The 15,582-nt window shown below is 46.6% G+C and overlaps 2 protein-coding genes across 4 annotated transcripts; one reads left to right on the forward strand and one right to left on the reverse strand.

Annotated features, from left to right (window-relative positions):
- Window positions 1–392: 392 nt before the first annotated feature.
- Window positions 393–4,724, reverse strand: LOC148660016 (zona pellucida sperm-binding protein 4-like). Of its 3 annotated transcripts, none has more exons than XM_088637607.1 (15): window positions 4,277–4,724; window positions 4,013–4,132; window positions 3,644–3,762; window positions 3,357–3,558; window positions 3,081–3,199; window positions 2,533–2,632; window positions 2,336–2,458; window positions 2,075–2,247; window positions 1,824–1,921; window positions 1,620–1,747; window positions 1,314–1,494; window positions 1,087–1,228; window positions 902–977; window positions 688–776; window positions 393–491 (listed from the first exon to the last, which is right to left on the reverse strand). In XM_088637607.1, the coding sequence occupies exons 1-14, from the start codon at window positions 4,677–4,679 to the stop codon at window positions 691–693; spliced, it is 2,070 nt and encodes a 689-aa protein (XP_088493733.1). In that variant the 5' UTR covers window positions 4,680–4,724; the 3' UTR covers window positions 393–491; window positions 688–690. The 3 variants fall into 3 exon arrangements, with proteins under 3 accessions (XP_088493733.1, XP_088493734.1, XP_088493735.1); XM_088637608.1 differs by having other exon boundaries at window positions 679–776; XM_088637609.1 differs by having other exon boundaries at window positions 656–776.
- A 1,572-nt stretch (window positions 4,725–6,296) lies between these two features.
- Window positions 6,297–13,016, forward strand: LOC148660017 (scavenger receptor cysteine-rich type 1 protein M130-like). The gene is made up of 6 exons (XM_088637757.1): window positions 6,297–6,606; window positions 7,403–7,546; window positions 7,877–7,981; window positions 8,135–8,197; window positions 11,863–11,928; window positions 12,070–13,016. The coding sequence occupies exons 1-6, from the start codon at window positions 6,312–6,314 to the stop codon at window positions 12,153–12,155; spliced, it is 759 nt and encodes a 252-aa protein (XP_088493883.1). The 5' UTR covers window positions 6,297–6,311; the 3' UTR covers window positions 12,156–13,016.
- The last annotated feature ends 2,566 nt before the right edge of the window (window positions 13,017–15,582 follow it).

Below are 15,582 nucleotides of genomic sequence, written 5' to 3' on the forward strand. Positions count from 1 at the left end.
ACAGGTTACTATCCCCTGTCTAGCTTCCAGGTAGAGCCTAAGCAGAAGGTTTATGAAGTTTATTTTGCAAAAACCCTAAACTACTGTGAAAATAGACACTGCTTTGGCAAAAGCTCAACCTGCCTTGACTAAAAGTGTCCAGAACAGAAAAATGCCTAGAAGACAAGTTCACTAAAAACCAGGTTGAAATTTGAGTGGAAGCAGACTACACCAAGACACTGGCAGTAACCTATATTGACCAAGGAATGACAGGGTCTCACTGTAGCAACTAATGTAAATGCCAGATGGCACTATTAAACCCTTACAGTCAGTAAGCCCATGACATCCCATGGATGACACCCATTTTACTTGCTCAAGAGCCCAGCCCCCCTCTCCAATTACTCAGCACATAGTCACTTGCAACATCTTTATTAGGATTGACTTCCTCCAACAAAACCATCTTGAGACACAAAGGCTGCTGGTCCCTGGAGCACAAAGCAGTAGGCAGGAACCTGAAAAAGAGGAGAAAAGCTCTTTGAGCACAGGAAGAGAGGTTTCCTTAAGAAGCAAGATTATAGATGGGAATTGCAGTAGGCCTTAGATATGAGAAGTTAACCCATGCCCTAGAGGGGAATCCTCATAGTATTTTGCTGATGTTACACTCAGCATTAAAAAGCTGATCAAGGAGTGCACTGGTACCCTACGTACCCCTCAGTCCCTGGGGCCGTTCTCCTTTCCTGGACAGGGGGTCCTGACACAGCGCCTGTCAGCATCAGGGTTCTCCAGCACCGGGATTACTGCAGGAGAAACAGGAAGCCCCCCCAAGGGGAAGATACTGCTGAGCAGCTCAAAGCAAGGCATCAGATGAGCACAGGCAGAAGGAACCCATGCTGGGGAAGAATATGAAACTGCAGACACTCACCACGGCCATCAAAGCAGCCCTCCACACACTGCCGCTCGGATGGTAGACACAGCTCTGTGGAGCACATGAAGTAGATCTGGAGGAGAGGGGAATGGCAAGAGGGATTTTAAAGTGAGGGCAACCATGACAACTCAGCATGTGGCTCTATAGGGATCTATAGAGCCTGCATCCTCAAAAAGCCTCACCTCCTCATTGATGTAGGAGTAGGAGGTGCTGTCCAGGAACTGGAAGGTCTGGATGTGGAAGCGGCGGTGGTGCTTGGGCAGAGGCAGCGTGGAGTGGATGTGGAGGGTGGAAGTGTGGCCGTAGTCCAGAGGGTTGGGGCAGCTGCAGAGAAGCACCAAGATCAGGACCCTGCCTGTAACCCACTGACCAGCCCAGGGTTAGAGCTGCATACGCAGTAGCCCCTCACCCATCATAGAGCAGCACCCAGACAGCCTGGCCAGAGCGGGGGTAGGCAACACAGTAGTGCACCAGCAGCACCAGGTTGGGGTCTGGAGCGTTCAGCAGTCGCACCTCCAGGTAGACTGGGTTCCCCAGCAGGAGCCGGAGGGGACGGTGGTACTGAGGGTAGAACCTGGAGTAGCTCTCATCTAGAAGACAGAAGGGTTGCTTAGCATTTTATACTGTTGTACCATGTTGGGAATTCTACAGAAAGCAGGTTGTTCAACCCAAGCCATAGAGTTTTAGCAATTGTCCCTCTGCTAAGATGCATCACCTGTAGCAATCCGGAGCTGCACCCCAAACACTCCCTGGGACAGGACAGCAGAGGGCAGGTAGGGGCTCTTCACCAGGTAGCCTGTGCTGGCCAGGTTCCCCTCAGCATAGCGACACTCCACCAGCAGTCTGGAGAGCAGTGGAGGATTACAGAAGTGCTACCACCTAAACAGACCCAAGATCATGAAATGGTGTCCCTGCTCACCTGAAGGGGCTGTCCCTGGTAATGACTCCATAGCTCTGGATGTTCCGCCTGGCCAGAGTCTCCACCTCAGCCAGGTAGATGGTGGTCTCTCCCACCACCTGAGCAGAGACAAGGTAGAAGCAGGGTCAGTCCAGGCTTAATGACCACCCACAGGAGGGTACAGTAGTTCTCCTGTTCAGAGGAACCCTATCCAGTCAATTTTACGGCTTCTTAACTGGTCCTTCCCCCCCCCCCCCCCCCACTGTACTCACAAAAGCATGGGTCCCACAGCCAGTGACAGGGAATTTGAAGATGGCAAATTCTGAGGTACAGATGACAGGGGTGCAGGACGCATTGCCAGCAATCACCAGGCTGGCAGGATTCACAGGGGGTACAGAGATGGTCCGAGGGACAGCAAAGACAAAGTGCCTGTCGGCAGTGCACTCTGGGGAGAGAAGGGCAAGTCAGGATTTGTCCATTTCCATTTAGGGTGGGAAGTTGCCTGGGACTGGGATAGTACAGAAAAGGCCTACCCTCCAGGGGATAATAGCAAGAGGACGTTTCTGGGTCCACACAGCATCCCTTGGCCAAGCAATGGGCTGTGGAGAGCCTCTCTGGACCACAGGCCACCTGATGGCTCCTGGGTATCTTGCAGCCTACAGTGATCGGATTAGACACGTCAGCACAACCAGGGAAGGAATGTCTAAGCCAAAGAGACCTACTCACTCACCCTCCCTTGGTCTGTAGGGGCGATAGGGACAGGACACCACAATCTCTCCTCTTGGTCCATCTTTCGATACATACACTACCTTGACAGTGTAGCGGTGATCCTACAACAGTAAAGGCTATTAATACACTGCTGGGAGCAAGTTGAAGATGCCAGCTAATGCAATTCCTTTTGCTAAGGGACCAGCTGTAGTCTTATTTGGAGCGCCTGCTGGAAATCTTAACAAGTAGCTAGCTACATTACTATGCATAGGCTGCCAAGGAGCAAGTAAAGGATTATTCCATGCTGGAAAGAGATGGATAAAACTTCAGCTGTGGAGCCTTCTTTGGGTGTGAGCACCCTAAATCTGAAGAAGGAAGGCTCCACAGCCCAAACAATGCATATTGCCCCCCCAACCGCAAAATAGCCTCTCTTGTTTCAAGACTCCAAATACATGCCAAATGTACAGCCAGGCATTGATATTAGAGGTAAATGAAGATGCTAGAAGCTCAGTTATTTGTCAAGGGTCCAACCAAGTTCTGTTCATGACACCATGAAGTGAAGCTCCTCACCACAAGCTGGACATGGCAGCCAGTGTACAGGATAGAGAGGGTGTTCAGGTGCTGCCCTGCAGTCACTGAGTATCCACAGGATGGAGTGTCCAGGACAGACACCAGACTGCCAGAGGAACCTGCAAAGGGACCACAAGATTTATGGTCAGATTTCATGGCCCATACTATGAACAAGGTGCTAAAATGTATTCACATCTATTCAGCAATGCAGTGCATATTACCAGGGAAATGCACAAACACCCCGCTGAAGTGGTGCGCTCACTGCCAATCACTCACTCTGAACCTTGATCTCCTCCAGGGGGCCAGCAGGCAGGGTCACGGTCATGCACACCTCACTGCAGGAGATGGTCAGGCCTCTAGGGGGTGGGGGAGGAGGGGCAACTGGAACATGGCAGGACACAGTGCCAGTCACCCATCTCCTCCGCTCTTTGTCATAGTATCTCACTGTCAGGGCATAGTGTTGCCTTTGGTTCCTCCTCTGCAGTGGAGAAGAGCATCACAGGATCAATTCCTCACTGACAAACCTCACCCAGGCATGTTTGAGCACCAGACTGGCTCCTTACCCAGGTCCTGACGTAACACCCTTTGTAGGAAGCCACCAGCACCAGCCAGCTCCTGGTGGTCCACACCTTGTGCCCACATCTCTTGGGGAGGCTACTGACCAAGAGAGGAGCCATTTTACCTGGGAGAAGTAGGAAAGAGGGGGGTTAAACTCATACAGCTAAGCTCACTCTAGCTCTAAGTAACATGTCAATGACATCCCTTGCATTAACACGACTTGAGGAACCATCTGCATTCCTTCTCCACCTCCTCCTGTGGGAACTTACAGCAAGCCCCCCACTCCAGCCTGTCACAGCTGCTTGTTCATGTTATAACACTATGGTCGGCTTATGCTGCAGGATGCAGGTACAGTGGACAGGGCAGGACCTCACCCTTCAGCAGGTAGACTCGGCTGAACCTCCTCACAGAGAACTTGAGCATCATGCTGCTCTTGCCACAGGACAGCAGGGGGCGGCTGTGGGATTGCTGCTGCTCAGGGTCTCCCTGAGAGTCTGGGAAAGCAACAGGACAAGGAATGAGAGAGTTTTCTACATAGCAAGAGAAGCATTATAGATAAGCTGAGTGGGGAAAGAAACAGCTTATCTATATAGAAGTGTCCATCCCCTTGCTTCAGCTGAGAGTGAACACTACCTTACCACTTTCAGGTGAAGGGTCCTCAACTCCAGAGGGGCCAGATGTCACAGCTGCTACATCTCTCTGCATGCCTGTGCTGCTCTCAGAAGCCACATCAGCACTCAAGTCCTTGTCCATCTCCTCCTCTCCCTCAGAGTCAGAGCCCATTGCCAACAAGTCCTGCTCCTTCCTACTCTGTACTACTGACTCCCCTCTTCCACCAACTCCACTTCCCACAGAATGACCTTCAAATCCATCTTCTGGAGACTCCTGGAACAGAGGACTACCCAAACTTGCCTCAAAACTATCATAACCCTCCTCTTCATCAAAAAGACCACCCTTGAGCTGGGCTTGTACCACTCCAACACAGAGCCATGCTAAAACTGAAGGCAAGAATAAAGCCCCAACAATACCACCAGCACCCATTTCCAATGAAATCAAATCCAAGCTCTAGAGAAAGCATAACTTTCTGCTCTGCGGCTGGGGTTTATATTCAAGCACTTTGAAGCGCGCGAGGTCCTGTAAGCCAATCAGCGTCCGGTAAGCAGGCCACAAGATTCTCACGAGCTAAAGTTTGCATTGGGGTTGAGGATGAGATCTCGTGACACAAGATGACGGCGCAGATATGTACGGGACAGTGTTTAGCTACATTGTTCTGAATCAGCCTACTAAACTAAACCAATTATAGTCTAACTTTCACTAAGATATAGAGTTACAGTATTGACTGCATTAAACGGGAGTGGTAAATCTCATTAATACAAACTGTCAACAATCCCATTATTAAAGATTGATGAAATTCTGTTCATAAACTGCAGCGTAAAATGGAAGCGTAAGTTCCGCATTGATCTTATACAGCATGACTGTTGCTGTGATCATCGCGGTATTATTTACCGAGTTCGAAGATCTTGCTACTGTATGAGCTCAGTGAAAAGCTGGAAAACACGCGGTATTATTTATCGATTGTATGAATCTAATCAAAACCTAAGAAATACATTCGTATAGCGAAAAAGATTTCCATAGAAAAAAATGTGCTTCCTTGGTGTTCTCTTAATCATAGATTTGTTTTCATTGATAAATGAAGATGCGATAAAAAGCTTTAACGGGAGAAGCGAAATAATCTCAACGCTGTGTAAAACTCTTTATCCGTAGCAAAGAGAAATGCTCTTAATGAGAACACATTTTCATGCGAACACATTGCTGTAGCTTGTGGGAAATGCAGCTCATTTTACACGTGTTAAAACACAAACAGCGAGGATCATCTCTCCTACCACCACTCCCCATAGCCCGTCTTTATTAATCTGGTCGTGTCTGTACCCAGCTCCGCAATAAGCCGGGACCTATTCTTGGCACCGGCTGCAACAAGCGACACTATTTGTCTGTTTATATGAAAAAACATTATGTGGCTCGAATACGTCCGCATAAGATGGCGAAAAAAAAAAGGATTCAACAGAACTTCTGTCTTATCCTACAATGTTAAATACTTTTTAACTTGTCCTTTACATACTGTAGTAAGCACTTTTAGCATTAACGCTGTCCTGCAACAGTTTAGCGTAAATGTAATCTTACTTTCTTGTATATTGTGTTAATAAAGCAAGGATATCCCACCCGAATAAACTGGTGTTTTTTTCCCTCAACATTTCGCTTGTATTGGTGTAAATCCACCTTCTATAGGGGTATATGGGTCTCTTTTACGTGTCTCTGAAGAGGACTGTGAAGAAGCTTGACCTCATAGGCTGTTTACATCTCTGATTACATGAGATGGGTTTTATGTTTCGGGGCAACTAGTTCTCAGACAGTGTCCTTCTGCCCCTCCTCAAACACACCTGCTGGTTTTCATCCCATTCCACCATCGCTAGATGATTGAAGTGTTAATTGATCTAAGAAGTTGCTTCCGTTGAATATGGGTATTTTTTTCCCCTCTTCCAGAAAAGTTTGGGATTTTCTTTCACTTCCAAAATACTTCCTGGGTGCAAACTATTGACCAGATTTTACCAGAGAACTTGTAGTTCTTGACTCTCTGTTCCCCTTCTCCCTGCGGAGACAGACAGGCTGCGGCTCATGGGAGGGGTCAGTAACTGCTCTGGCCGGGTGGAGGTGCTGTACGGGGGCTCCTGGGGGACGGTGTGCGATGACTCCTGGGACCTGCGGGACGCCCAGGTGGTGTGCAGGCAGCTGGGCTGTGGGGAGGCAGTGAGCGCTGGGACAGAGGCCTCCTGGGGGGAGGGGAACGGGACGGTGTGGCTGGACGAGGTGACCTGCAGGGGCAGCGAACTCCACCTGTGGGACTGTGAGCACGCCGCACTGGGGCAGAGCGACTGCCAGCACAGGAGGAGAGCAGGGGTTCGCTGTGCTGGTGAGTACAGAGAGAGAGCTAGCATCCCCTTGTCCAGATGATTTTCAAACAAATACGAATCCTGTTCTCTGCAGTTAACAACTACTGTACAATACGACAGGCACCTGAAATTCCAATCATGTCTGAACTCTTTTCTAACAAAAGCATCTTGCAATGTAATGGCACCTTCACATCATTTGCTTCATATTTCTTTTGTGCTTTTGTAACACCCATGTGAACACAGGTTCACACTCCCAGATTAGGAGCTTTATTAGTACTACCTGCCTATAAATGATCGGTAGTTACCTCATTAACTAATAGTCTGGTGCTCAATCATTGGGTTTCCCTCCCTTTAGTCTTTCTCAGATCCTTGCTAAGCTTCACTGTTGAGTTTGTGGACCTTTACTTGACCTTTACTTGTTAGGGGTTCTTGACTTTGCTCTCAGCTGTCTTCCCAGCTTCAGATCTTGCTTGCTACTTCAACTTTATCTCATGGAAATGCCCTCTGTTAAGGTACAGTATGAGCTTCCCCTTGCTTCTGCTCTCAGTGCAGTATGTTTGGTCTCACTCGTGCTTGTCTGCAAAGTGACTTCTCAGAGCCCAATGAGTGGATTCACTCTCCAGCTCTGTGACTGCTGTCCTCCCCAGGTCAGCATGAGTCGTCATTACAGTTTCAGATTGAATGGGTGTCATTTTTTGTGACTGACATCTCCTTTACATCAGGTCATCCACATCTTTGATCTTTGAGGATGAGTTTATACTCTACTTGGAAAATGCAGAGGACGAGAATAGCAGCGTGTTTCTCCCTCTGTCTCAGATCCTCCAAAGCCCAGACCAGCCCGTCAGGCTCCAGGAGGCCAGTCCTCTCTGTGGACAGTCTGCATCGTCCTGGGAGCTCTGCTGTTCGTGGCTGCTGCCCTGGCCTGTGGGCAGAGACAGAGGAACAGAGCCCTTCAGAAAGGTGAGCTTGGTCTCCCCGCTGTCTCTACCAGTCAGACTCTGTATTGTGTTTGACAGCACAGCAGTGCTGATCAGGAGCAAGTCAGTGGTGTCTGATCTCACATCCACAGTATTGGTCTGGCTCTGATCTGACAGTGAAGTGAATAATTGATGAATGGTGTCCGATCAATTTAATATACACTGGCTCAGTTTTTTTTTTCTGTTTCTAAATCTGATTTGTTTCTGGTTATTGGGACTGAGAAACTGCCTTACATTTCTGGCAATAACCAGTCAATGTATGAAGTTGTGGGATGTCCTGACATTAACAGGCCTGTTTTCCATCTCCAATCAGAGATTGCTCGGTGGGAAATGACCTCTTTTCCCTACCAGGATGCTCTGTATGAGGAAATTGACTACAGGCTGTACCAGCAGGGACAGTACAGACAGCTCAGAAAAGGTAAGCTGACCATCTGCTTCATCACTGTCTTCTTCCTGAAGCTGGTGTCAGTTGTGCAAACATTATTCCTATTAGAGCAGTAGAAGGGGTCTAGTGAGGAGAGGAGTCTCTCAGCAGCTGGAGTGACTGTCCTGTCTGATCTCTGTGCTGTAGGGAGTGATCTCTCTGGAGGGCTGGACTACGATGATGTGGCAGGTGAGGACAGTAAAACTCCAGGTAAGACAGGCTGGGGCCTGAAGTGATTGTGATCATTGTACCACTTCATGATCATTGTAGCACTGTCAGAGATTTTCAGTGCTGGGTTATACACAAATAAGGAGAATTTAGCAGATGAAACTTCAAGGTCAACACAGTATTGCAAAACTATGTATACAACGCCTGTGGTTCATTATTACAACTTGGTATGAAACTCTGTATGAGGTTATATATATGGTGGAGACTGTTCACTGCTTGTTACAGTTGCCTGAGTTTCTTCTCTCCAGGGAGTCTGTCTGGGGATGATCTAGTCTATAATGATGTGAAGCAGAATGGAGAGACCTCAGTCAGAGGTGGTTTTGAACATCTGCAGAGCTGATCATTAGGCAATGTATCCTCTAATGCAGTGGTTCTCTCAGTTATGGAAAAGCAGTTTGGTGTGCTCACTTCCCATCTCTTCACATAAAGCTTTAAAAATACATGCGTTCAGAGGGCATCCTTTGATAATGTTTATCAAAGGCCTCACCCAGAACCATTTTAAGTCCGCCTGGCATCTTCTTCTCAGCCAGTTTTTCACGATGAATGCAACAATTTATTGCTACTGCAAATGGTGAAACTTCTCTGCTATGTGCTGTCATCCCTTTCATCCTACCAGCGCCAGTGCCATCAGTACTAATACTGACGCATTGTGTCCAATCAACTTTATTACTTACAATGATATTGTTGAGCAACTCAAAAATGGCCTCACCAGTTGTGTTGGTTGACGGACATCGGCAAAAAAGAAATTCATCATGTACTCCTCCTACATACTCATACCTGACATATGCCAGAAGGTGAGCATCACCCACTATATCGGTAAACTCGTAGCGGATCCGCGAAGTACTGACTTGGACGCAAGCGTGATGTCAACTGTGAACAATTAGAATTACAGCACTGCTGGTATGGTTCACAAATTACCTCACTCGCATTTTCACTTCTATTCTGCATCTTACTCGCAGTTGCGCTGTCACTATCGTCGCTATATTTGCGTTTCAGAGTCCCAGATTTGAGCCAGTCCTCCATAATAACCCTTCTGCTTCGACTGCTTCTTTAAATTACACTTTGAACTTTCAAACTCAAAGTAAGATATCCCAAAATAAGAACAAAACGGTACAAACAACAATAAGTTCAACGGTCAAACCACACTCGCATATCAAAACGTAAACAGCGTAACCACGCAATAGACTGCTCTCTCGTTTTCAATGTGTGACATCGTTTCATTCGTGTTGCATAAAAGTAAAACACTGAAGGGTTAGGCGCTGATGGGGAGAATGAAGAGGCGAGGTGGTCTGCCATAACTCAAGCTTCATTAAAACACAAAGGCAACAGTAGGGTACAGCCAAGGAGAATGAATGGAAACTTTGCCCTTTCAGCAGACCCTCAAGCCAGCCAAGCCTACGACTGGGCTGGTGCTCACCCCATTACTGACACACAGTCCCCTTAACGGCTGGTGAAACCCCAATACCTAGAGCCAACACACAAGTGCCTCCTACTATGTAGATCAACAGTCCAACTATTTACAACTTGCACTTCTTAACCGTGCTCCTAGGGGAAGCCTCTTCATGGTGGATGCTACAATATTCTTTCCTCTGGCCTAAACAACATTGACTTGCTTTAGGAAAGATGACTAGGTCAGCCGGCGGACCACACTTTGAGAACCACTGCTCCAAAGGACTATCAATATATAAAACATAAGTCAATGTAATTTACTAGCTTTATTATGATTCTAAAAGTTGAAAGATATTAAATGAAAAAAATGGGCATGATAGTGTGCATGAGGTAGATTTTGGAAATTGTTCAGGTGTGTATTGTCACGACTATAGTCCCCCCTCCTTAAGGGTGCTCCAGCCCTTTCACTAAAGACTTCATTCTCTGCACCTGTTTCCCATTCCCTGCCCACCTTAAAAGCCAGGCGCTGACGCTCTTCTGGGCTCTGCATCTGATTTCCATATCGTGCGAGTCCGGGACCTGGAAGCGCCTGGTCCCGTTAAGGTTTTAACCTCTGTTCCTGTTCCTGTTCCCCGTCCGCCGGTTCCGACCTGGCCTTCGTGGTTTTTAATTCCTTCTTCTGATGGATCTTCTGGTTTTGGACTTACCCTTGTGTTTTGGATATTCCCAAAGGACTACTCTCTCGGATTGTTCGCCTCGGCCACAACTCCCCCGTGCACCAGCGCACCTTAGACACGCCCCCTTGTCTTCAGCCCCGTATTCCTGCATGACGTTTCCCCAGTGTTTCCCCACTCCGTCGGACTGTGTCGTCCGCATAGGGTCCGGAAAGAACTGTTCGTTACATGTATCTTCTTCAAATCTTGATCAATAGAGTGTATTCAGTGTGACACAGTGGAAGGAATCATCCCCTGTTTAATAATAATAATAATAATAATAATAATAATAATAATAATAATAATAATAATAATAATAATAAATTACATTTATATAGCGCTTTTCTGGACACTCCACTCAAAGCGCTTTACAGGCAATGGGGACTCCCCTCCACCACCACCAATGTGCAGCATCCACCTGGATGGTTTACCACTAACACCACCAAATCAGACCTCTAAATTGTTTCTCTTGCCTTGATTATCGCATGAGAATGTCTACCATCAGCACCAGTTGGGTTTCTAATTAAGACCCCAATATTGCATTCTCACACGATTCCTCTTTTGTTCGTCCTCGAGCCACACTGTCAGTTTCCCAGCCAAGGTGCATTCTTTCACACCTCCAAATGGCCAGCAGTTACTGTATGTTACTCTGCAACTCACGATTGGCAGCTCACTGAAGCTCAGCAGGTGTGAGTCTGGTCAGTACCTGGATGGGAGACCTCCTGGGAAAGCTCAGGTTGCTCCTAAAAGAGGTGTTAGTGGGGCCAGCAGGGGGTGCTCACCTTGCAGTCCATGTGGGTCCTAATGCCCCAGTATAGTGACGGGGTCACTGTACTGTAAACAGGCGCCGTCCTTTGGATGAGACGTAAAACTGAGGTCCTGAGGTCCTGGCATTTCTCGAAAAGAGTAGGGGTGTAACCCTGGTGTCTTGGCCAAATTTCCCTTTCACACCTGAAGAAGGCTCCACGGCCGAAACGTTGTGTTCTCTTTCTTCTTTTTTTCAGCATGGAATAAACCTATTACTTGTTCCTTTGCAGCCTACGCATGCTGACGCAGCTGCCCACCTGAACTACAAATTTCCCTTTGGCACTTACCAATCATGGCCTCCTAATAATCCCGCTCTATGAATTAGCTTCATTAGTCTGCTCTCCTCCCCACTGATAGCTGATGTGTGGTGAGCGTTCTGGCGCACTATGGCTGCTGTCGCATCATCCAGGTGGGGACTACACATTAGTGGTGGTGGAGGGGATCCCCATTACCCGAAAAGCGCTTTGAGTGGAGTGTCCAGAAAAGCGCTATATAAGTGTAAGCATTTATTATTATTAAATGCCTTGGAATGTTTCTGTTTTTTTCCTCTCGTCTCCCCCCTTCTCATCTTTGAGAAGAGCCCTACTTTTTCTAATACTACACACTGCCTCTACCTCTTCTCGAGGTATCGATCCTTTGCTGGTGAACGGCAATCCCAAGACCTACACTGTTACAACAGTGATATAGTCATGATAGTTTCTCGGCCACTGTCCAGCTGACAGTCTCTCTTCTCTCCAGGAGGTCTGACTGAGGGTGATCTGGACTATGATGATGTCCAAGAGGACAACAGGACCTCAGAACCAGGTAGAACCACAGCTGTTTCTAAGTATCTGCAGAACTGATAAGGAGAATCATTCTACTGTCACCAGAATTGCATAGCTTGAGCTGAAAAATGATTCAGCCTAATACTGCAGTTGTGAACCTGAGTGTTTCTGTCTCTTGCAGAGAAAGTCCTGTCTGGAAGAGTCTCCCCAGAACCTTCACTCCTGGGTGACAATGAATACGATGAGCCCTATGAGCAGAGCAAGTGACCCCCTGAGCCACAGCAACTCTCCAGACACAGCAGACCTGCAGCAGACAGCATGACCAATGGACAGGGCTGAGGAGAGACAGGACAGGACTGTGGAGATATGGATGCCTAGTGGTTACTCAGCTTTTTTCAAGAATGTTCAATGGAAATTCATCCTTTCCAGTTTCAATTGTGGCAATAATTTGAGATATCTTTTAAACCAATTTTCAAAGTCTACTTGGAAATCTATAAGATTACAAATAAATGTGAAACAATTATGTACATCAAGTACTAATCACTGTTCTCGCATGCTAAATTCACAGTCCTGTCCTGGACTGATAGGATTTTCTCTTTGTTGTGTTACAATTGTGATTAATTTATTTTTTCATTCCTTTTAAAGAGGAGGTTTATAACTTCCAGTTTGTGTTTTATAGGATGTATTATATTTGAAACATTGAATGTTATGCTTTTGTTGTATGTTACACTATGATATGAATCACGAGAGCCCACAGTGAGCTGTGTTTAAAGACAAAGGGCTCGGCAGCCCCCGAGGGTTATTCACTTCAACTCCACTGTCAAGACAGACAAGGTTGCGGGTAAATCGATACTGTCTGTTAACTGCAACACAGGTCTACTTGGATCCCTACTTCAAATTTAAGTTTAATGCTACATTTCCATGTAGTACCACCAGAGGGCGGCTGTGTGTCTTATAGTGGCTTCATTCACGTCTACGAATCCCAGCAATCAACATTTTCCGAAGGGAGCAAGACCGTTCTTTTGTGTGCGGTGCTTTGTTACCTTATAAACATGGCAGCCCAGTAATACGAAGCATACGTCGAAAGCATTGGTTATTTTAATGGACGTGTTTTTACTAAATCATTGGTGAACCTGCAATTCAATTTTTTTTAATAAATTAATTTTTAAAAAAGATTTTCTATGTTGTTTTTGTTTGGATCCCAATGGCTCCTACTATGAGATAACTTTAAGAACAGCAGCAATGACAGAGACTGTTTAAAAGTGCTGTAACGCTCTTTCGTGAATGATTTGGAAACTACTTTTTAAATTATACTATGTTGTTTTAAAGTAATTATTCTTGTATTGAATAAGTTCACCCCTCTTTTTTTTATTTAGCGGGTGTGAGCCTGGTCAGTACCTGGATGGAAGACTCCTAGGAAACTTAGGTTGCTGCTGAAAGTGTTAGTGGGGCCAGCAGGGGGCGCCCCGGTATAGTGACGGGGACACTTTACTGTAAAAAGGTGCCGTCCTTCGGATAAAAAATCCAAGGGTGTTTCTCGAAAAGAGTAGGGGTGTAACCCCAGCGTCCTGGCCAAATTTCCCATTGGCCCTTACCAATCATGGCCTCCTAATAATCCCCATCTCTGAACTGGCTTCATCACTCTGTTCTCCTTCCCACTGAGAGCTGATGTGTGGTGAGCGTTCTGGCGCACTATGGCTGCTGTCGCATCATCCAGGTGGGGCTGCACATTAGTGGTGGTGGTGGGGATCCCCATTACCTGTAAAGCGCTTTGAGTGGAGTGTCCAGAAATGCGCTATGTAAGTGTAAGCAATTATTATTATTATTAGCAACTGATTAAAGCCTACGCTGAAAACTGAGGTCTCGTCCTAGGAACTAGCACGGTTAGATTTAAGTACAGGCAGTAGAAACATCTCTGATACCTCTGGGTTCAATTGCTGCTTTGGGCGCTGAAGTTGTCTCCTGTGTAAATTGTGTACACGAAGCAACAATGTCACCCACAATCTGTGGTGAGAGATCCAGCCTGTGTCAATTCAGGGAGATAGAAACGAGATATGAAGCGCAACTTAATAAGGAGTGCAAAATGACATTGAAGGAGGGAAAATTTGCTCTCCAGTTAAAAAAATAGCTTATTTTTGCAATGCCTTATGAAGCTATAGTTACGTTTCCTGATGACATGTGGTACTGGTGGATTTTCTAAAGAGCAAGTCACTCTTGAAATGTCTTGTGAAACATCCTGTGCGAGCGTGCAGTGAGGGCTCCAAAATGAAACCGAGTTTGCAAATAAAAGGCGTGTCTCGCCTACAACGCGGTCGCTGTTCAAGATTGGGCTGAAACGAAGCTTTAGCCCTTTTTTCAGTAGGTGCGAGTCGTGCGTTACATGATTTGTGCTGCGCCCTGACCTTTGGTCGCACTGCAGTTCCGCCAGTCAAGCGACTGAATGACGACGACGTCAGCAGCAGCAGCAGCAACTTCGGACGATTTAATTTAAGAAAATTTAGGACAGCGCTCCTCTCACCTGGTCCGGGGAGAATTACAGCCCACGATAAAACTCTAGAAAGCTCTGTACGTTTACAGTGTAAAGTTTAAACCAGCAGCCATATCACCCTGCAACTCACAACTGGCAACCCACTGAAGTTAAGCACGTGTGAGCCTGGTCAGTACCTGGAGGGGAGACTCCTGGGAAAAACTAAGGTTGCTGCTGGAAGAGGTGTTAGTGGGGCCAGCAGGGGGCGCTCACCCTGCGGTCCATGTGGGTCTTAATGCCCCAGTATAGTGATGGGGACACTATACTGTAAACAGGTGTAGTCCTTTGGATGAGATGTAAAACTGAGGTCCTGACTCTCTGTGGTCATTAATAATCCCAGGGTGCTTCCCATTGGCCCTTACCAATCATGGCCTCCTAATAATCCCTCTCTATGAATTGGCTACATTACTCTGCTCTCCTCCCCTCTGAGATGTGTGGTGAACGTTCTGGTGCACTATGGCTGCTGACGCATCATCCAGGTGGGGCTGCACACTGGTGGTGGTGGAGGTGATCCCCATTACCTGTAAAGCGCTTTGAGTGGAGTGTCCAGAAAAAGCGCTATATAAGTGTAAGCAATTATTATTATTATTATTATAAAGACTAAAGACCATGTGACAACCGTTAATTAAGAACAATTAAGTCAAGAAGAAGCTCAGACAGATTAAAAAAACAGAAGTACTCTGTAGTACTTCATCCATCCAGTCTCTAACGCTTTATCCAATTCAGGATCACAGGATCACTTCACATAGATAGCACCCCAGGTCTGGAAATTGAACCCAGGTCTCCAGCGCTGCCAGGCAGGTATAATAACCACTGAACCACAGCCCTGCTGATCAAAAGCGCTGTTTCTTTTCATCGCAGACACAGATATTCGAAGAACCCCTCTCAGTTGTATTTATTGATCTGTTGAATTAATTATTAGCGTGTTAGTTATCTTCCAGGCACACGTGTTAAACTGGGGAAATGGGGGTGGGGGTATTTTGGGGGATGGGGCTATTTAGAAAACGTCACTGTGTTTAGTTCCATATTAATCTTAGGTTTATTCATATGAATCTTGGGTTTACCCTGTAGCACTAATTTCTGTAAAGCACTCTGTAGTAATTAGTTTCGAAGGGTGGTATAACGGATATTTTTATCTAGTCGCCTTCTTGTGGTGCCTTGCGTGGA

Source organism: Lepisosteus platostomus, chromosome 6 (genome assembly GCF_059453375.1).
Source record: "Lepisosteus platostomus isolate fLepPlt1 chromosome 6, fLepPlt1.hap1, whole genome shotgun sequence".
Taxonomy (NCBI): domain Eukaryota; kingdom Metazoa; phylum Chordata; class Actinopteri; order Semionotiformes; family Lepisosteidae; genus Lepisosteus; species Lepisosteus platostomus.